The 21,822-nt window shown below is 42.1% G+C and overlaps 1 protein-coding gene across 3 annotated transcripts in view; it reads left to right on the top strand.

Annotated features, from left to right (window-relative positions):
• The window catches only part of TEAD4 (TEA domain transcription factor 4), a 49,458-nt gene extending 27,725 nt beyond the window's left edge, over positions 1-21,733 (top strand). For all 3 annotated transcript variants that reach the window (XM_063148619.1, XM_063148617.1, XM_063148618.1), the window contains 10 exons: positions 2,824-2,888; positions 3,533-3,595; positions 7,456-7,590; positions 8,399-8,442; positions 9,018-9,073; positions 9,816-9,946; positions 10,894-11,067; positions 17,193-17,333; positions 18,739-18,891; positions 21,490-21,733. In XM_063148619.1, coding sequence (XP_063004689.1) covers positions 7,480-7,590; positions 8,399-8,442; positions 9,018-9,073; positions 9,816-9,946; positions 10,894-11,067; positions 17,193-17,333; positions 18,739-18,891; positions 21,490-21,603 — 924 coding nt within the window. In that variant the 5' untranslated portion in view covers positions 2,824-2,888; positions 3,533-3,595; positions 7,456-7,479 and the 3' untranslated portion in view covers positions 21,604-21,733. The remainder of the gene's footprint in view (positions 1-2,823; positions 2,889-3,532; positions 3,596-7,455; positions 7,591-8,398; positions 8,443-9,017; positions 9,074-9,815; positions 9,947-10,893; positions 11,068-17,192; positions 17,334-18,738; positions 18,892-21,489) is intronic.
• Positions 21,734-21,822: the final 89 nt, after the last annotated feature.

Raw genomic sequence — 21,822 nt, 5'->3', positions numbered from 1 at the left:
CTTGTGTCTCCTCATGCGTCTCCTGTGCCTACTGGCTCTTGCCCTTTCCAAAATACATTTGAGCAAAGGTAGGTTGTGCTCCTCTGGTTGAGGATTTGATGGATTGATTGTTATTTTCATCCAGTTTGGTGGTGGCTGGAATTCACTATGACTGGCACAGAGCTGTTCATGGCATCCTCTCATACCAATTACCCTGCAGCCCCTTACTATTACAGCAGAATGATGTTCTGTCAGACTATTTAGCCTCCATAATTTCTTTACTTAACACTCTATACATATGAATTTGCTCCATAAAATTTATTGTATCTGGTTGAGAATCAATTGAAATTAGTTTTGCCAGGATCATCCATAATTGAGCCAGTGTCTGGAGAGTTCTAATGTGTTTAAATTTTCAGTGTAGCCTGATACATGCCCTTTAGAAGTTTGCCTCAAATTCTCCACATCCACTTCTTCTCAAGGCTAGTTTTTCCTCTCTTTTCTATTAACTCATTCGCCTTGCCTCTCAAAGGATCCTCTTGTTGAAACAAACATTTCCTTCTTCTTACTTTATAGATAATAAGGTTTGAGTGCCTTGTTTTGTTCAGCACATTTCCCATTTCTGATGTGTGTCAAACAGTCCTTCTGAAATTTCTTACAGGACGGCGTCTGTCTGAGAAGAATCACTTCAGTTGTTTCTTACCTTTCAGCTTGGATCCATGTCTAAATAAACGGAAGTTTTGAGAAGCCCTAAATGCTACTGTTGGCACAGGAGGAAGGTGGTGTGGATGTGTGTTGCTATAATTGGTCTCAGCTTTGTGAAAATGGTTTATGTGGGTTGGAAGAGCAGCCAGGTGGAAGGTGGCAGAGCAGCATCTGCTCCCACCAAACTCTCCTGGGCATGTCACTGTGCTCAGGCAGAAACTGTGGGAACTGGAGAGGTCTGTGCTTGCATGGCAGGGCATTGTGTTTCTGGCACAGACACAGTTCCTAATTTGTGTTTACAGGAGCTGGAGTGGATTTCTCAGCTACAGACCTGTTCCTTCTCCCAGGGGAATAAGGGGAGCTGCTACAATGACACTATTAGGGAAAGATTAGGATCTGTGTATGTAAAATGCTTTCCCATTCCTATGTGTGCATTGGTTGTGTTTCATGAACCTGGCCTAACTGCAGTCATGGACATTTGCATTGTTCTGTTTCAGAAACAGATGGAATTAAGGGCTTTGCCAGTTCTTCCCTAAAGGCTTGAGTGGTCAATTTCAGCAGTCTTTCCTTGCATACACTTTATTTCAGGGTTGAGAGAAATAAGAGTTTAAAATACAAAATGTTACTGTTTTTTCATGGAATATTTAACTACTGGAATAATTAATACTGATAATGTAGTACTGATTTCACTGCTTGCTTTTTCATGTCTGTGATGTCCTAATATACAAGTTCTTTGCCCACAAACTTTCCCAGATAATACTAGGGTTTTATAATTTTGTTATAAAAAAACTTCACAAGAGCTGTGGCTTTGTTTCCTGGTTCATTCCTGTTTCATTCTGCAAACACTTGCAGCCATATCAAGATGTCTCACAGCCTTGCAGCTCCTACTCCCAACTTTTTATTGCAGTACTATCTTGATACTACTGTGGTCACCACAAATGTTTTATTTTGCAGAGCCTGCTCTTTCACTGTTGTGTTTTCTGCTTTGAACCAGCCTTGAGTTCAGATGTGTAACTTCTGCCTTTCTGTTTCTGCTCTTAATTGCTCCATCTCCAGAAAGACAATAAAATCTGTGTGACTGCTTAGATGTGATACAATGGGAGCCAGAGTAATAAAGCTGGATAGTCTGCCTGCAGGAGCCTGAAAGCACTTGTAATTCAGTGTATCATATCACACTGATAAATTCTGTGTAGCTGTTTCCATGTTCTTCCCCCTTGTTGTTTATTTTCTTGGACTTGGTTACACAGAATGACAGGCTCCTTTTGGTTGGAAGGGATCTTCAGACTGCCTAGTCTGGCCCTGCTGCTCAAGCAGTGTCCAGTAGGTTGTTACTGTCCTCCAGGGATGGAGACTACAGCCTCTCTGGGCAGCCTCTGCCAATGTTTAACCACCTTCAGAGTAAAAAGTTTTTCTTTTTTTTTTTTTTAATTGTTTGTAGACAGAATTTCATGTGTTAATTTGTATCAGTTGTTTCTTGTTCTATCTCTCGGCACTATTGAGAGGAGGGTGGCTCCCTTTTCCCCTTTTTTGCCTCCCATCAGGTATTATTATTATTATTACTATTATTACTATTATTACTATTATTGATGAAAAACTGCCCCTAGGTCCTCTCCAGGCTGAACAGACCCAGTTCTCTCTTCATAGGACAGATGCTCCAGTCTCTTAATAATTTTTGCTGACTTCTTGCTGGACTTGCTCCTGTGTGTTTACACCTTTCTCATGCTGAGGAGACTTGATCTGGACTCAGTACTCCACATGTTGCCTCAGCTGTGCCGAGTGGAGCTGAAGGATCACTTCCCTTTACCTGTTGGCAACTGGGATTTGCCATAAAGGGTGCATTGCAGCCTCACTGTCAGCTCATTGTCAGCTGGGACCCCATCCACTTGTTCAGCCAGTTTTTCAGCCACCTTGTCCAGCTATCTAGCCCAAACTTTGTCAGTTTGTCTATGGGGATGTTATAGGAGACTGCTCCTAAAACTCAGACTTCTACCTTGTGCACTGAGAAGTTCCTTTCTAAGAAAGAAAAGAGTGTGACAGAGTCATCCTGCTGCTGATCTCTGTTGATACACAATAGAATTATCTATCTTTTTTGCTGGGGTCACTGCTTTCTAAACTTGGATTTGCACTATTTCTGTGTTCCAGGCCGAAATGAGTTGATTGCCCGCTATATTAAGCTGAGAACAGGGAAAACACGCACAAGGAAACAGGTAAGGTACAGTTTTCCCTTTTTCTCTGGAAGGATTAGCTTCTTTGGATGTTTAGAGATTATGAGGGCTAATGAGAACAAATTTCTTGCTGTTTGCTTGTTGGTAGTTTCTGACTTTGCTGGAAGGAGGTTGTTGTGCTGAGCTGGTTAATAAGAATGGCAGGAAGAGAGAGCTCAGGCATTTTACAGGAAGATTGTAATGCTCATGTCTGCCAATCATACTGTGACCCGCAAATTTTTCTGCTGTTAAATGGGGTGATTTTATTTGCTTGGCCTACTAATGAGTGTTTCAGGGAGCACCAGTTGTTCTCTGCATGAAGATTTCTTGTTTAGCCCAAGCAGACCAGTCAGCAATGATGATTTTGAAAATACCTGGCACATGAGATGGAAAAGGAATCTTTGTAATTTGGGCATGAATATCCAGGCTATGCTGGATAAAGCACTGAGCAGCCTGGACCTGCCTTAGATATTGCCCATCTTTGCAGGCCCTCCACCCCATTTCATAGCATTGGAGTTATGTTCAGAAAAGCAGCTCCTTGTTACCCCCAATCCCTCCTACCCCCAACCCTAAATAACTGCCTAATTCTACAAGAGGCTGCCAAGTATTCCTCTGGAATGAACATGGAATTTTGTCTTTCAATGCAGGTATCTAGTCACATCCAGGTGCTGGCAAGGCGGAAAGCTAGAGAGATCCAAGCCAAGCTCAAGGTATGATGGATATCCTTTAGCATATCACACAAGCTCCCCCAAGGCAGCTACTCCCTCTTTGAATAGCCTTAAAAAAGCCTGAGAGATTAATCACTGACCTGTAGTAGGCTGGAGAGGAAAAGGTTCTTCCCAGGAAATGTTGTACAAACATTCATTATTGTTGAAGCTCTGTGACGTCTGGAGCAATTCTATTTAAAGAATAAAGAAACAATAACTTTTAAAATTTCATGTGTCTTATTTCTACCTCCAGTTCATGCTGCTGTCATTTAAATCTGAAAGACCCTTAGACTTAGGAGTGTGCAGAGAGTGTTTACCTGAGCAGGAAATGTTTATGGTTACAAATGCTGACCAGTAAGCAGTTGCTGGTGTTGTGGTGGCCTTAGAGTTATCAGAGCACCAGCTGCACTTCTACTGGAGGTGGTGATGTGGAGTTGTCCACTGAGAGGAAGCAATAAAGCCAGCTGGCATCTTCTCAGGTAAAATGGTGCCAGCTGAATAGACTTTGCTCCTTGATTAATTCAGACCTGATGTGAAGAGGCCGATGCTAACGAGAAAGAGAAAATGGTTGAATACTTGTTTGAGAAAAGCTGTGTTTTCCTTTCCATAGGAAAAGCTCCAAGATCACCCTAATGAACCTCTTGACATTTATTTCCACTTGGATTTGATGTGGGGAAATGGTTTATGTGCTCAGACTGAATTGCCAGAAATGTTGAGAAGGTCAAGTTTGTATGTGACAATTGCAGAAGAGGGTGTCTGTCCCCCGTTAAAATGTGAGCTATCCAGAAAGGGCTTGCTGAGCAGGATGTGAGGTCTGAGCCTTGTTATGTTTCACTGAGACAGCTAGAGAAGGAAGGTGAATGCTGACCTTTCTGTTTGGTATGGCCCTAAGTAATGTGGAAGGAAGAGAGTTTGCTTCCCTGATTTTCCATGCTTCAGGTGGCAATATCCGTGACAGCCCAGCCCTGACTGCTGAGGGATGGATGTTAGCATGTGCTTCCTCTTGGCTGCCTGGGCAGCTCCTCACTGGGCACCAGGGCAAATGGAGTGTCCTGTGTGTGAGCTGCTGGCACTCAGCTGCCCAGGACTGACATGCAAGCAGCTCTGTTGCAATCAGTGATTGTCTCTAAGCCATGACAGCACCCCCCCACATCCCAGCCCTATTTTAGAAAGCTGTGCTGTGTCTTTTATTAGCCTGTTGTGTTACCAGCTGCTCTGATAAAGAGAAGGAGGCACAAATTACAGCTATCTAATTCAGTGCACCCAGGTAGGGCTGCCTCAGCTTGAAACCTGTGGTGCTGTTAAGTGGTGACTTCAGGTGGAGGCCTGCTGGAGAGGCAAGTCAGAGCGAGCAGGAAACAACAACTGCCCAGGGTGTTAAAAGCCTCACTGCTGCTTACATCTGTAACCTTGATTTTGTTCCTTGTGTGACACAGCTCTGGGGCTGGGCATGATTGGAAAGCCAGCCAGCTGAGCCTGTTCCCACTTAGCTCACAGGCGCTGGCCGGTTTTGTTCTCAGGGAGCGAAGGTGTCTCGGGGAGCTCCACGGAGCCATTGGCTGCTGTCCCTTCACACACCCAGGCCATGCTGTGAGCTCTGCCCAGCTGCCTGCAGAGAACCCTTCCCCAGGACCAGGCTGTTGCTTTCCGCCTGCAGTGGCAGGTCGGGAGCACTGATTCAACTCATTTACTTCTTTGATTTCTCTGGCCATTTCCATAGAGCAGGGAAATGAAATCACAGAAACTGCTGCCCTTCCTCCCAGGTCCTGCTGACAGCTGTGTGCTCTCCTGTCACTGCTCATTTTCCATAGCAAGTGCATGATTTTGTGTTTATATCCTAGTGATCAGAGCAGCTACAAGATGATTTTTCAGAGTAGTGACTGCAATAATTCCACCTCCACACAAACTGGAGTGTTTTTTAAATGTCCACTGTGTCTGTAAACGATACAGTGGGGAAATAGGGTAAAACTTCAAGAAAACTCTGTTCCCAAAAGTCAGTAGTTTTTCCATGCCCTGGGTGGCTAATAGATATCATCTGCACTGAGGAAAAAATTGGGAAATCATGGTGATGTGATGGTATTATCATCATCATCATCATAATCACCATCATCATTATTATGTGTTTTAAGAATAATAAAAGAAAATACAAACATTGCAAATGTTTGGTCAAAGTTTTTATTGTTTTTATCATGTTTATCAAAGTTTTTTACCTTTTTTCTTTTTTTTTCTTTTTATATTGGAAAACACTTGAAATTAGTATAGAACTAAACAGAAAAGTGTCTTTTCTAAAAACATGCTCCTTCCAGCAGTCTGTCAAGCATTTAAACAAAACAAAAACACAGCAAAGGTTAATAGGTAAAATACTCTCCTTCCCTAATTATTTTACATTTTCTTTTTAACTTTTATTACCTCCACAAGTAAATGCATCTTCCCCATGAACTGAGGTAGAGAAATACAATTTTTCCAATGAGAAAATAAGGGAAGGAAATAAATCCTTCTCTGCAACGGCACATGGGAAATAGTCCTTATATATATTAAGAAAAAACCAGAAAATAATAATTTTCCTTAAAAAATATAGATAATCCTTCAATTATTCCCTAAGGCATAATTAAGACTGATTCTGAAAAGGTTTCCCATAGCTTTGGAGAATATTAGGAACTTTCTCAGCATTTAAAATGTTTCCCTTCCATTCACTTGAATGGTACTAACTGAAGTCACAAATGCTCTAAAAAAGAAGAGGTTAAGTTTTGCCCATTTCTAGTGATCATTCCGCTTGAACATTAACATTTATTATTGAGATTTTTTAGGGTGGCTTCTCCACTTGTTTTTTTTTTTTTTATTTATTTTTTTTGTTACACACATTAGGATATTTGTGCTTTGAACTTTAGAGAACCTTAGATAGGTTGGAGGGGTTAGAAAGAATGGAGGCCCAAGGGTGAGAACTTACTGCAGTTCAGTGAATGCATGTGGGAAGTGAGAATTCCTGAAGAAGACAGCAAGGGCTGTTGTACCTCTTTCAGCAGTTTCTTCAAGCTATGAATTAATCTGTGAGTTTTCTGTGGTAATTATAATACCACAGATAAATGTGGAATGTTTAAAGGATGAAGATTAATTGTAGGGCATGTAGGAGGGAAGGCAGAATATAAGTGCTTCTGTTTGCCTATTTATACCTTGAAAAAAGAAGAAATTAAGAATGCTGTTTGTTTTATACATAACTCAGACCCACTAATTGTGGCACTGTCATTGCCTGTAAGAATGTGTGTAAATCTACAGTCATGTTAAAATACAAAAAAGAATATTCCTGCATATTTGCCCTGGAGATTATGAAGGTTTCAAGTTTCATTGAAACTTGAAAGATAGGGATAAAATTATAAACTCTATCTGAGACTAATGCAGTCCCAAATTGAGGTAGTCCTTTCTGCAGTGATGATGATGATCTCTTTTTGTGACCTTTGCCTCACAGTTTTTTTTTTTTTTTTTTTTTGTAATCAAGAATCTTTCCCATTGAATATTGTTACCAATTATTAAAACACAAGAGTCAGCTAGGGATGTACTTTCCACAACAAAACTTTTCAGTTGTATGGTTGAAAGCCCTCAGACAGAAAGGATAAATGCTTCTCAGTCTTGAAACCAGCATTTCAGAAAGCCTGATTATTCACATCTGAAGCTATAGTAATGAGTCACAGCCTTACAGCTTTAAAGAGTTCTTAGGACAGTTATTGGTGGGTTTACTGCCCAGAATTTCAGAGATGCCTGTTCCTGACAGAGAAGCTGATGAGAATTCTGTTTATAGACCATTAGAGCTGGCAACTAGTTAATCATTATAATAATCCTGTTTTTTCTGTTTCTGTTCTTGCTCATAGGATCAGGCAGCTAAAGATAAAGCCATGCAGAGTATGGCTACAATGTCATCTGCCCAGATAATCTCTGCAACTTCCTTCCATAGTAAAATGGGCTTGCCTGGTCTCCCACGACCAGCCTACCCTGCTGTTTCTGGGGTGAGTGGATCAGTGACTTGGTGGAGTTTTGAGAAGACACTTGACTGTTTGAAAGGATGTTAGGACTTGCTCAGGAAAATCCTGAGAACTGAGACAGAATGGGCCAAAAGGCATTGTCTCTGTAGAATAAATCTGTCATGTGGCTTCAACAGTTTTGTCCAATTCTTTGCTCACACTGATGTAAAACAATAGAGTTGCACTGTGTATATTTTTTTAATGATACAAGGGAGAGAACAATCAGTTCCTTTGGATTTTCATATCACTTTCTTAGTCCAGCATCTTTTTGGAATAAATCTGTTTGGGCCATCCTGACCCTTTCTCAAGTTTATATTTCCCAATCTTTTTCTCAGCACTTTGATCAGATGGCCCTTACACAAAATCCATAATAGAGAGAGGTTTGTCAGCATTTCTGTGCCTATGAGCTGGGCCTAGTGAGCATTTGCTGAGCATTGATTTCTGCCAAAATAACTCCCATGGAACTTTCCTGGGGAAAATGGTCCTTCCAAGAGAGTGAGCATCGTAAAAGCTTTGGAGACAGAGGCACAAGTTGCATGCATAATATTTAACATTAAAGATCACTTTCGGGTCAGTCTTTTGCATATCATGAGTAGTAGTGTGTAGAATGAAAAAAAAAGAGCAGTCAGCATCTCCACAAGAATGAATCCAGGAATGTAAAGAAAAGAGAGAACTCATTCACATCTTTAAAGGTCTGTGAGCTTGCAGTTTGTTTCCTCAGAAAAGAGCAAGCCCTCCTTTTCATTTCTGTCCTAAGAGTGGTGACTTCTGCCTATGTGTTGTTCTCTTGCAGTTTTGGCAAGGACCATTGCCAGGCCAAGCGGGATCTTCCCAGGAGTAAGTATTCCTTTCATGGAGCATCCAAAGCAGGTGCTTCTGCTGCTTTCTCTGCTGCCTGAGGAACACAATTAGCTATTACAAGATCTGTGAAATGCTAAGGCCTTCATTTTTCTTACAGTAGTGTTAAAATGGAGCTGAGCTCTCCTGAAAACTGTGTTTACCTGTGGGTGTTGAATGTCTCTGAATTTGGGCCTGAAAGTCTGAGAGGCATCCAGACTTATATCCACTTGCAAAGATATAAAACTACTCGTAGTTGAAAGGAAAGGTTAAATAGATGGGCACCAGTGTATTAAGAGGCTGATAGGGATCTCAGAAAAACAAATCTGGAGGGGGGGCCTGCTGAACACCTGCAGGGAAATTTTTATCTGTCCAGTCCTGGCCCCTTACTGCTTTCTGAGTGTTTGCCCATGACCCTTCTCTTGCCCACACAGAAAGATAATTTCTGAAAGACACTTAGGCTACTTTCTCCCTGAGGAGAAATAATTTATCTAATCTGTCCAAACAGTCAGTGAAGAATATTTTTTTGTTTGGTTGTGTTTTTATTAACCACCTCTCTTTGTGTACTTCTCTAGTGTGAAACCTTTTTCTCAACAACCTTATGCTGTACAGCCTCCGCTTCCAATACCAGGTAGGTAAGGAAATGTACTTCCTTCCTTTGAAATTGTATTCCAACTTCAAAAACAGCCAGCACTCTAAAAATCTTGAAAGTTAATTTTAAAAAAACAACACCTATTGAAACATTTCAAAGAGCCAAAACCAATTTTTATATGATTTCCTCTTATTACCTGTTCTGATCCTTTTACTGAGAGAGCTGAAGCTTGTAAATTTTGTTTTCTTCTTGTTTTATATTGGTTGTGTTGGGTTTTTTTTCTTCTTGGCTCAGCAGAGAATAAAAGTTTACGTATCTCTACTCGTCTTCCACCATGCTTCATGCTCTAGAACGCTGTTCTTTGTCATAACATGATTGTGTTCCTAATTTCTCGTTAAGTAGAATAACAAATGTCTTTTCCTTCTCAGCTTCCCCATTTTGAGAGATCAGTGGTGACACCTCATTCTGATACTAAACAGTTTATTTCACTGCTCCTTTAGGGCTCTGTCTAAATCCTCTTAAAGTTGCTGAACACGTTTTCTCTGGTGTCCAACCTGGGTGGTTTGTCCTTTACATCATGACCCCTGGCAGTGCTGCCTTAGCAGAGGGTGACTGGCAAGCCATTTAGAGCACAGGTAGACTGAGGGCCTTGTGGATGATATTTTTGCATGTTGAATGAAGCCATAAGGAAACTGTGAGTCAGCTTTGACAGTAGGTGTTCTACTGGAAAGCCATTGCCATTTTTTTCTAAATTATTGTTATATAAATCCTGTGTGCTTAGGGTTTGAATCTCCTGCTGGCCTCTCACCTTCCCCGTCAGCACCAGCGTGGCAAGGACGAAGGGTTGCTAGCTCCAAACTTTGGATGTTAGAGTTCTCTGCATTCTTGGAACAACAACAAGACCAAGACACAGTAAGAAACACACCTTGCTTCCACCTCTCATTAATTTTGCATCTTTGGACAGCTCTTGTTCATCATGGATGTGTTATACTACTCTATGCGTATGGAAATACTTGCTTTGTTGCTCTTTGGAGAATAGAAAGGCATCTTTGGGAAACACCAGGTATCCTCCTCTTAGAGGATAAGTAGTGATAGAACCAGGTCTGTGCACTGTGCTTCTGGCTTCCCTGTCCAGGGTCATGGATATTCATACACCAGAGCCCCAGGCACTGAGGTCATAAACCCCTGCCAGGCTATTCTGGCTGTCCTGTCCAGCCTTGTAAGATAGACTCCAATATGGAACCCAAAATCAGAAGTTGCTAGGATCACATAAAGCCATGTTTTTCTCTGGTGTGCTAAGAACTTAAAATTGGTGGGACTGTGATGAATTTGCGTCAATGTGTTTCCACAGTGAAATGGAAGTAGTAAGATTTGCCTCTCTCGCTAAACTTTTTGATTCTGCATCTTGAGATGTGCTCTGGTGATGGGCTGAGATAGGAGAGTTCAGAAAACATAGTGTTATTTGCCTGGGGTTTATCTGCTCCGGGATTTCAGGCTTTTCATAGGACAGGAACATTGATGTTTGACTGAGTGACCTGTCACAGGTAACACTCTGTGTCTCAGGTTTTTGCAGACTATATGGCAGCAGCACAAGGCAATGATTTAGGAGTGAAAATAGGAAGAAAAAACCCAACAATGGTGTTTCAGAGAAGGAAAAGCTGTGAATGTATTGATAGGAAGGAAAGAACAGCATGAGCTGGTATTAGCAGAGATATTTCTATTGATTTCTTCTGCTCTTTTAGAAAACTATCAAATCTTCATTGACTTCCAGCAGTCTTCTGTGAAGGACAGTGGATGTTCAGTAGGTACTGAATGGTACTGAGCCATTTTCTAATTCCGTGTTTTTCCTCTTTTTTCAGTATAACAAGCACCTGTTTGTGCACATTGGGCAGTCGAGCCCCAGCTACAATGACCCCTACCTCGAGGCAGTGGATATCCGGCAGATCTATGACAAGTTCCCTGAGAAGAAAGGGGGCCTGAAGGAGCTCTTTGAAAGGGGGCCAGCCAATGCCTTCTTCCTTGTCAAATTCTGGGTAAGAGAAGGGCCCTCTGTAGGGTACCCATTTGCTGTGAAGGTTGTCCCTTTTAAAGCTGTGACCTCCCTGGCTGTTAGAAAATTGCTGCCTCCCAACAAATTTTTCCCCATGTAGGCAACTTAAATAAAACAGCCACATTTCTGTCACTGTGACTTTTCTTGACCCCACAAGATCTTTCCTTGACCCCACAACGCACACTTTCTGGTCTGCAGCAGATGTATCTTTCACCTTGTCCATCTGTAGAGTTGTTCTTGACTACTGTCTGCAGATTTGCTAATGGTGACTTGGACCCTCTAGAATTTTTATTCATGTATAAGTAAAGAATTCAGAGGAAATTATTCTCTGCATACTCTTAGGCCTTCACGTCTCTCAGTGTTGTGTAACTCCTCAGCCTGAAGCAATACTTTTCCATCTCTTCTCCTGTCTCTGTAGCTGCATTTTGTGTTATTCAATACTAATAATTTACAGATGCATACTTACTGCTGGAAGAGCAAGAGATAAGAGAAAAATATAATGAAATTGGATTATGCTGATAATATATTACTGAAATGACTTCTGGTAAATTGGTAGAAATCAGCCTGGCAAAAGCTTACTCACTCAATTTGGATTTTTGTGATTTAACTGAAATTTGCAAAAACTGTGCCATTGTGCTTCAAGGTACAAACAAAATAGCTTTGGTGATTGATATTATCATAGGAATTATGAAATTAAAAATAATAGTAGCTCAGGGCAGTTGTACAGTAGATGGCTGAGGGAATGTGTAATGGGATTTGGAGCCTTTCACCTTGAGTTTACCAAATCATTCAACCTGAAGTCAGAGTGAGATGATGAAAAATGAGCTTTTATATCTCATTCCCTTCATACAAAGTGGCACTGGAAAGCCTCCTGTCTGGTGCTTTCAGAAGGAAGGGTTAAGTGCCTTGAGATGCAACTTCCCAGCTGTCCCAAGCCTAGCCTTTCCAGAAATGAGTTGGAGAATGTTGGCTGGGACTCTTCTTCCCAAGTGCCTGTGCCTAGAGTGTTGGTTGCTGATGATTTTTGAGGACACATAATTTTATTACCTGCAGTCTCTGCTACTGAGCTGAGCCCTTTGTGGGATTAGCTCCTGGCAAAGTACAACAAAGCCTGCCTGGGGTGCTCAAAACAAAAGGTAGAAGATCAGCTCTGTTCTGGCTGGGAGAGAAAACAGCACCTTGCTGAGAAGCTTATCTTTTGACAGGGTATTTTGAAAGGTATTGATTGCCTTTTGTGCTTTGGAAGTTTCAAGAACCAAAAGGAAGAGCTTAGAGGGAGATGTTACACAGAGAGAATTAAACACTTTGAACTCCCTGACGTGAAGAGAGAGAAATCATGAAATTGTGATCTGCTGCAACTGTGATTTATTTATCAAAATTGACAGTGTGCTTTTCTGCTTTTGTGGTTCAGTTTGGGGATTGTGATGACTTGGTTTTTAATATCAGAAGTATAAATGTGCCCTATGCACCATGTCAGACCAACCTCTGTCAGGGTTTGGAAAGATTTAGATGGCGGCATGCCATCAAGCTGGGTTTTTTCTGCTCCCACGTGAGGTGTTCAGAGGGTATCAGCTCACTGGAATTTGGCTTGATTAAAGAGATGTGACATAGGATTTGAAACAGCTGTACTCCAATGTGTGCACAAGGCTGTGGGGCTCTGCAACTCTATACTTAAAAGGACAGAAATATTTCTGGGCTTGGTTTAATATTTTGACTGTCTGATACTTTTTTTTGGTACCCTTGAATTGTTGAATCCCATCTGGAGTTAACATCAGGTTTTATTGGTGGCACCCATTACAGCTTATCACTTAGAAATAGGTAAAGTTTACAAGTCAAGTCATTAGTTTAATGTAAGTTTCTAAGACTTTTAAGATGCAAATAAAAAAACACACTTTTCACAAATAAGACAATATGATTGAAAACAAAAAAGGAAGAAAATTAGATTTCAGCAGAAATTTTTATATCCCTCTGCATTTTCATACTTTTGTACCAGTATGTGCTAGGGTGCTTTTTCATTTTGCCGCCTGATAGCTCTGGACAGCTATACAAATATGCTGTTGATGTTCAAAGTTGCATTGGAAAAAGCAGTTACTACACCAATGAATTTATAGCATCATTTTAGGATAAAATGGTGAGTAGAATTAAGTACTTGAAAGGATGCTTTGAGACATGAAGACATGATTGATTTTTCAGAGGTTCTGAGTTGAAGTTGTGGTTGCAGGTGACAAAGACTTTAAACAAATCAAGGAATGAGTAAGTTGGGGGTGTGTATCTGTAGTTTTAGGTTCGAAGAACCCAAGGCATGAACCTACCATTGCTACAGTAACCATTTAATATACCAGATGATCTGTTGTGTACTAGAGGCCTGATTCTAAACACCAGGGTTGAGGTTTTTTGACCTCTGTTGTAGCACTGAGGATCTAGTATGACTGAGAAATAGATGTTCACCTTTGTTTAAAGGTGCTTTAAATTATCTATACAGTAGCTAAGAGTTGAAAGTTGATGAGTTTGAAACATAAGGAGTGTTGCAGTGTTAGCAATTCTTCCTTGATTTTGGCATTGGGAATTTGGTACAATGAACTGATTTTTGGACTTGGGTTGGCAAGTTGTGCATGACATCTGTGTGACATTTCTCTGTGCTCCAAGCGCATTCTAGCACACGACAATGAATGTGAGACATCAGCCTCCCAACACATGGACAGTGGCAGCCCTGCTCTTTTCCAGGCTAATATTATCTCTGCCACCTGTTCCTTGCTTCTCCCTGTGAACTCCTCCTCTATGGATCGTTATTAATAGTTTGGGGAAGAGGCGTTCTCAGGGGTTTGCACGTTAGTAGAATGGTGCACTTGCATCTTGGGGCTTTCAGAAGTTGTGAGACTCTGCATGGAAGACAGAAAGAAAAATGACAAATCAGTAATTCAGGACAGGTAGTACTTTGCACAGAGCAGTCATCTGCAGAGAAATGAATCAGGGGAATTTTTGTCCTGCCTATGAAGAATGTATGTAGTAATTTCTTCTTGTTGATAGGCAAGCGATCTGAGCATCTGAGTGCTCCTTTCAGCTAAATGGAATATACTTCTGTGGGAAAGTGCTGAAGGGGTGGGCTGGAAACTGCTGTCTTGCACCTGGCTTCTCTCCTGTCACAAGCAAATCCAGTCAAAACAGCAGCAGTGCAAACTGCCCTCAGCACCCTGCCTTGCCCACTGGATGCTTTCAATCCTGGAACTGCCTGGAGAGCAAGGAATGGCAATTTGGTCTTCACTTTCACTCTGTTCTTGGTGCTCCTCAGGCAGCAAACAAGACAGCAGCTAGAAACAGAGAATTTTATGATTTTTACGCACATTAATTTCATCTGCCATCACCATCACCACCACCCTTATGTAAGGGGACTCTGCCAATGGCACTTTCACCAAAGTTGTCCCCCACAGTGTTCAACAGCTTATTAGCAGCAAAAGGCAGATTGAAAGATTAAATTGCTGAGGAATTTTCAAAGAATTTTTCCAGAGAAGGAGGGGAGAAAGGAGCATATTAACTTGTGGAGGGCTACTATGCTCTTCCCAGAACAAATCCCTTCTATTCCCTCTAGAAATCCTGTCTTGTAGGTAATTAAACATGCTTACTTCTCTGGAAAGGAGGGAATCCCAGATGTTACCCCTCCAAGCAGGCAGATTTCACTCTTGCATGCAGTATGTGAATACCTGGGACGTGCTATATCACAGATATCTCAATGACTGTAGTTTCAGCATGTTTGGAAGTCATCAGGCAAGCTGTGGATAAGTGTGTCATCTGTGCTGAGCTTACAAAGCAAGTTAAACACATCCCAGACATGCCAGATTTTTGCTATGTCAGAGTTGCTCAGATTTTGCATCTGGAACTTCTGGGGCAGAAAGCAAGAACCCTGACTTTGTCAGATAAAGTAGTTTGGTCCAGCTGGTGGCTCCTAACTCAGATTTAGCTTGTAATATGTCTCATTTATTTGATCTTTACCTTTGCCTGTAAAAGAGACTGAGAACAGCTGTTTGAATGCTGGACACCACCCAACAGCCTGAATCCTGCTGCTGCCCCCACAGTCCCACCCTGTTCTAGCAGTGGCAAGTAGGAGCCTGGAGGGGCCAGGCAGCTCAGCCCCTTCAGTGAGACTTTCCTAAATCCTGCCTATGTCTCCTTTGGCTGCCTAGGCTGGGCTAAGGAATTTATTTAAGACCGTCTCATTTGTTGTTGGACATACCAGGGCATTTGCCAGAGAGGAGTTGAGGCACCTGGGTTCCAGTCACATCCAGTTACGTATAAAAAAATTCTATGCATTCTCAGACCATAAAGTGAAGATTACCTCTCCCGCTTGATGGAGTTCTGGGAAGATGAATTTCCTTTGAATCATAGTCACTATTATTCTCTTGCAGTAACTTAATAAAAACCTAAACCAGAATGGAGTAATACTGCTATTCTCTAATACAGGTGCATTTGTGGTAGAAAGAAAGTAGCTGCATAACTACAGTTATTTAATACCAAGGTCTTCAGCATGGCCATAGCAATTCACTGGAATAAGCTGTCCTGCCTTCTGCTGTCCCTGTTGCCTCCCATCCTCCCAACATATTCTTTGTTTGAACACACGCAGGTGTTTCTGAATCAGGCCAGGGAACTGATCCCACTGAGAACTAACTGAGCAATTCCTCAGTGAGCCTTGTAGTACAGCTACAGAGATGTGTGTCAGTACAGCAGGAATGGGGAAGCACAAACTGCTCTGTAAGACTGACACTGCTCTCTCCTGGGGTCAGGACCAGCCTGGCATCAAACTACAACTCTGAGGTGCAGTTTCTCAAAAGACTCAAGCCAACCCAAGTATGTGTTGCTATGAAAATAGGCATTCTTTTTGCCCTTTCTTTTGTGATGCCACAAAGGCAGCAGCAAGCTCAGTCTCTACAGAAGGGGAGAGAAGTTGACTGTCACTTTCTAGACTGACCTAAACCTTTTGTGAAGTTGCTCCTTAAGACAACTAAGCTAACAGTATTTATTATCTAGTGGCACTTAAGAGACAGGTATTTTGCATGGCAAAGAAAGAGGGGCATTCATTACTGTGGTGGTCAAGTTCTACCACATTGCTTGTCCTTAGTGCAGCTCTTGATCTCAAACAAAAATCTCTTTACTGACATTTATTTAAGACAACCCTGCTAGAATGTATCTAATGCTGTCTTAGTCACACGGTAGCAGGAACACACTTTCTTCAGTTTCCTCTTCCCTTAGCTCAGCTGGAAGAATAATATGCTCTGGAGCAGCCTATGGGAACTGATCCTTGCTTTTAGGCTGATGTGAATTAGCACATGGGCTTGTGGAGCACAGAGGAGCTCTGCCCTTTCAGTTTTGAAGGGGAGGGAACTGATCTGGGCATTCCCACACACCCCTAGTGTTTCTAGAGTTTAAGGGATCCGCCACTTGTTTCATAACTGCGGTTGGAATGACCCCTGGTGGAAGCTTCAGACAGCCAGGATTTTTAGGAGTTCTGTCCCAACAGGAGGCTTTAGTTGGCCAGCCTTAGGCACCCACATTTGAAAACTGTGGCTGCTACTGGAGATGGGTTTAAATTCAGGTATACTGGGCCAGATCCATCAGTAACCTACATTCCTTATGTTGCATCCTGTCTATTTACATTTGTAGTACCTGAGCCTGATGTGTGTGTGTACTCACACATTCCTTTTCCCTGCTGTCTCTTTTCCCTTACTATGTTCTTAGGGTGGAAAAACTTTATTGCTGTTGCTTTACTATTTTTTCCTTTCCGGTGAATCAGGCCAGTCTAGCCTGTCTATTGCACTGCTCTGACTCTGCAGTCTGCTCTCCACATGCTTTGTGAGTACCTCCAAGCCATGTCATATGTTTTTCATGTTAGGAGGATATTCCACCAGATTTCCCCAATGTGTATGCAAACCCACACCACTTTTTGAAGTGGAAATAGGATTTTGTTCAGTACTCTTCAGATTTCTCCCACTTGCTCAATGCACATTGGTCTGCTTAAGGAGCTGGGGACAATCCCAATCCTTCACTATCCTGGCTGTGTAAGGTAACAACCATCTATTGATAACCATCTGAATTTTTTTTTGTTCTTCTTTTTGGCAGGCTGATTTGAATACCAATATTGAAGATGAATCCAGATCTTTCTATGGCGTTTCCAGCCAGTATGAGAGCCCAGAAAACATGGTCATTACCTGTTCCACCAAAGTGTGTTCCTTTGGAAAGCAGGTGGTAGAGAAAGTAGAGGTAAGGAGTAGACACTTGGGTGCAAGGTTCCCTCTGGCTGCCATTTTGTCACTTCAAGTATTTGCAGCCTGCCTTTGTATCTCAAGGCAAAATATATCTCATGCTTCTTGTCAGGGAGATGGATGCCATAGATGTAAGATCACTCAGCCTGCAAAATGCTTGTCTTAGGATTTCACTGAAGATCTGCTAGTGTTCGCTACTTTCCCCTTAAATCTCAGTTTCTGAGGAGATGTAAATACATATGACTCTTAGCTCTGCCGATGCTCTGGGGCTTTTTGGGAAGCAAAAGAAAGCTAGGGAACACAGATGTGTTTTGTAGACCAGAAATGTGAAAACATATAAGCAACACCTCACTCTCACCAGTGTTTTTAAACAGATCATTTCTAATATATAGCTATTAATTTGACTGCAATAGTTTACAGACTATAGCCTTACAGCTTTATTAGATCTAGAGCTTATACACTTACAGCTTGAGCAACAGCAAATAACTGGGTTATGCATAGAACTGGCATTGAAGAAATTCTTTTTGATGCCACATTGAGCTGCTAAGAGAGCTGCTTTGACATGCCCCCTGCTGCCCTGTTTCTCAAGGAACCTCAGGATGCAGAAGCATCTATGTGCAGAACACCAGCTGTTCGTTCTCATGTCAGCAGTCAGTTCAAGGTGCATCCTTCCCCAAAACCCATCTCCAGCCACATGATAGGCATACCCAAAGTTAAGTGTTTGCAAAGGGATAGAGGGGTTAAAGGAAGGTGTCATGGTGCACATGAAAGAAGACCAAGCCTCTGGGGTGAAAGAAGGTTACAGACATTTAAGGGTCTGCTGTGGAATCATGGAATACGGCTTCAGTTTCTCTTCAAAGGCAGATAAAATATACAGGAACCAAGGTGAGAATGTGAGCAAAAAAATCCCTCTGTGTATCATTGGCCAGACCCTTTTTTAAGTGGGGGGCATAAATTCTATGTTCTCTCACACAGATCCCAGAAGGTTTTAGTCTTTTTAACTATAAAGCATCTTGAGCATAGTATATTACTATCATTACTTCCTGGTCTTGCTAAAGCAGTAGTTATTAACTTTTACAGTTTATTCACACTTAGTACTTTTCCAGTAGAGATGCAAATGGGAGTGTAGGTGTCAATTGGTCTGTTCCTCTTAGTTACCTTTCACAGTGCCTTGAGGGTTTGCTGGTCAGAAGCTGGAACCCACCATTCTCAAGAAAACAAGAAATCAAGCTAAAGAACTTGGAGGATTCAAGGGGACTGACCTTGGTGCAAAGTACTGTGGTCACTGTTCATAAAATTATTTAAAAGTGCCACTGTAATTTTTCTGTTCTGAGTGCCTTTTGTGACAGTGCCACTGGTGTGCCAGCACAGCCCCACGTGCCCCTCTCTGTTTTTCCCTGCAGACAGAGTATGCGCGCTACGAGAACGGACACTACTCCTACCGTATCCACCGCTCCCCTCTCTGCGAATACATGATCAACTTCATCCACAAACTCAAGCACCTTCCCGAGAAGTACATGATGAACAGCGTGCTGGAGAACTTCACTATCTTACAGGTAGGGATTTCAGCTGTTTTCATTGCAACTTGGCAACATGTAAGCACCATGCAGGAGTTCACTGTTGAGAGTCAAAGCAGATTTCCTTTTATAGCTCAGCATCTAATTGAACTTAATTTCTTTCATGTGTATTGCACTTCAAGACCATTTATGGAGCTCTAGAGATGGTAACTCAAGCAGAGGAGCAGGAAAAGAATTTGAGAGACCTGGGTAAGAGAGAGATAAAAAGAAAAATAAAGGGAGAGCTCATGAGGCAGAGAGAGAAAGGAAGAGGAATAATGAAAAAGTCAGTGAAGGAAATGCTCATTCCACTATTTCACAAATATTGAGGTCCTTTCTGTGTCCTGGCCCTTTTTGCAAGGTAAAAAAACCCATAAGGGCATTGTTGAGCGGCTATAAAATTTTTCTGTGGGAAGAGTTCTTCACTGACCATATTAGGGGGGAAAGAAAATTGGTTCCTCAGGACCACCCGGGACCTGTACAGAATATGGAGACACGCAAAGGAGTTGTGGGGAAACTCTTTGACACCTTCTGAATCATGCAACCTCTAGCTAGGTCAGGATCATAAGGCTACAACAATTAGATTTTCATTAGTGTTTTGTTATACTGGGAGCCTTTCCAGGCTCAGATGCAGCAGCCTAAATTTGGGAAGAGGGCAGACAGCTTAAAAAGTGGATTTTTCTAATGGACCGAATTCTGTGTTCACCTCTGTAAGAGGCATCACTGATCTTTGCCCAGAGAACATGAGGCTGGGTAAGCAGAAGAGATGCTGGTGGCTGTAGGAAAGACTGGAAATCAAAGTGGTTTTCATTCCATTCTCTGAAGACCTTTGATAACTACAGGCAACTCCTTTCACTGCTCTGTGGCTCAGACACATCAGCTATAAAATTCAAGGTTAATATACATCATAGGGCATTAAGTTTATTCTTTCATGCTTGTATTAAGATCTTAAACATCTGGAGGAAATGAGTAATAATGCTGAGAGTTCTTTAAGATGAGCAAAAGCATGAGAGGGGCAGAGACAGAGAGATGGAAGACTTGTGTGCTGTAATCCATACAGGGGAACATTGTAGCTGCCTTCTGCATGTTTCATTCCTCAGTCTGGCCAGCATTTCCTATAAATTCTAAGAAAAAACCTGTCACATGGTTATACTTCCTCAGGGGTTTTGTTTTGAGAAATCTCATGTCCTTCCCTATCTCATGTCCTTCCCTTATCTTCCCTTCCCATGGGAAGGCATGTCCCAAGTGGGGGCTGGCACACACTGCCTTGCAGTGCTGTGCAAGATGAAAGTGCTGCTCCCTGAGCAGCAGCATGGGCATTTCCCACTCCTCACTGCAGAGATGAAAAACGCATTATGTAAGGCATAACCTCAGTCCCCACTACCACCTTTGAGCCAAGTCTAATTATATTTTTTATAAACTCTTTTATGAGCTTAGAATACCTCTAATCCCATAAGCATCATTTATCTTGCTTGGCGCTTTTCTCTGGATCTAGAACTCCCCAAGATTTCAGAGCCCGTTTTTCAGAAAAGGGCCTGGTGCCTTAGCACACCTGGATGTATATAACTCACCACATCTTGCAGAAGAGAGGACTTCAACTGCAAATCCAATCATGAAGTAAGAAAACAAAACAGACCAAAATCATACTGCTAAAATTAATAGGAAAGTTTGAAAACAGTTATTTTCCTCCTGTTTTCACAAGAACAGTTCAAGCCTCCAGCTGGAATGGTTTTCTTCTGCAGTTGAGCTTGTGCTGCTGCTGCTAAAAATCTGTGTTCTCCAGCAGGAGAGAACTTTAGCTATGGCACAAACTCAGGTGACAAGAATGTGCAAAGCTGTGCAGTGACAGAGAGAGGGAAGCTGAGCTAGGAGTTGTGAGAGCAATATTTCTCTTGCCTCTGCCACCTAGTGCATGCTGCACAAACTAGGACAACACCGCTCCATCACCATGCCGCTGACAGAGTCACGCTGTTGAGACACTAAAGGGTCCTGAGGGGCCATAGGAAAAAAATGGGAAAAAAGGAGCTTCTGTAAGAATGCATGAGTGTAGCAGCCATCCTTCTCTCAACATGTGCAGTGTATGGAATGGGAGGTGTAATGGAGTCAAATCTGTAAGTCTCCTGTAATACTCTTTAATCCTCGTGTTCTGTGTCTACCATTGACAAGCAGGAGCAGATGAAGGAAAACAACTGTCTATGGTTATGATATATCAATATTTGTGTGAACAGAAGTGGGTGTGCCACAGGAGGGGGCCCCTCTATACACAACAAACAGAGCAAGAAGAGCTTTTTTTTCCAGAGTGAAACACTTTCACTCTGCTGAAATCTGCAACATCAGGGGTGGCAAGTAGAGAACCTGCTTCCACTGATGTGAGCACTGCTTGGTCACAGTGAACTTTTTGTCATCACCCTGTCTCTTCACTGCATTGTAGTTCTGAGGATGCAAAAGTGCTGCGGTTTGTGGGCCAAACTGTGTATCGATCCTGCACTTCTCTGTTCTTTGTCCATTACTGATTTTCTGCTTTGTGTTAAATGTGTTGGAATACATAAGCAGAGAAATAGCAGTTGCCATTTCAGCTTCTTCTCCTTTTCTGTCTAGGTTGTGACAAACAGGGACACACAGGAGACCTTGCTGTGCATAGCATATGTTTTTGAAGTATCAACTAGTGACCACGGTGCCCAACATCACATCTACCGGCTGGTGAAGGACTAGAGACTCTCTGCCCTGAGTTGTCCATGGAATGCATGTCTAAGAAAAAAGTCTGTGCTTGAACAACCCCTGCCCCCCGCCCCAAACCAAACTGAAAAATAAACTGCAGATATTGTGTATTTTCAGAAAAGTACCTCTGAGCTGGTTTGTGATTGATAGAGTGAAGTTTCCATCTCCAGGTTCGTGCAAATGGGCAAAAGATTTGGAGTCAAGGAAACAGGC

This window comes from Melospiza melodia, chromosome 2 (genome assembly GCF_035770615.1).
Source record: "Melospiza melodia melodia isolate bMelMel2 chromosome 2, bMelMel2.pri, whole genome shotgun sequence".
Lineage (NCBI taxonomy): Eukaryota > Metazoa > Chordata > Aves > Passeriformes > Passerellidae > Melospiza > Melospiza melodia.
Note: the sequence above shows the minus strand (reverse complement) of the source record. Positions and strands in the feature narration are given on the sequence as shown.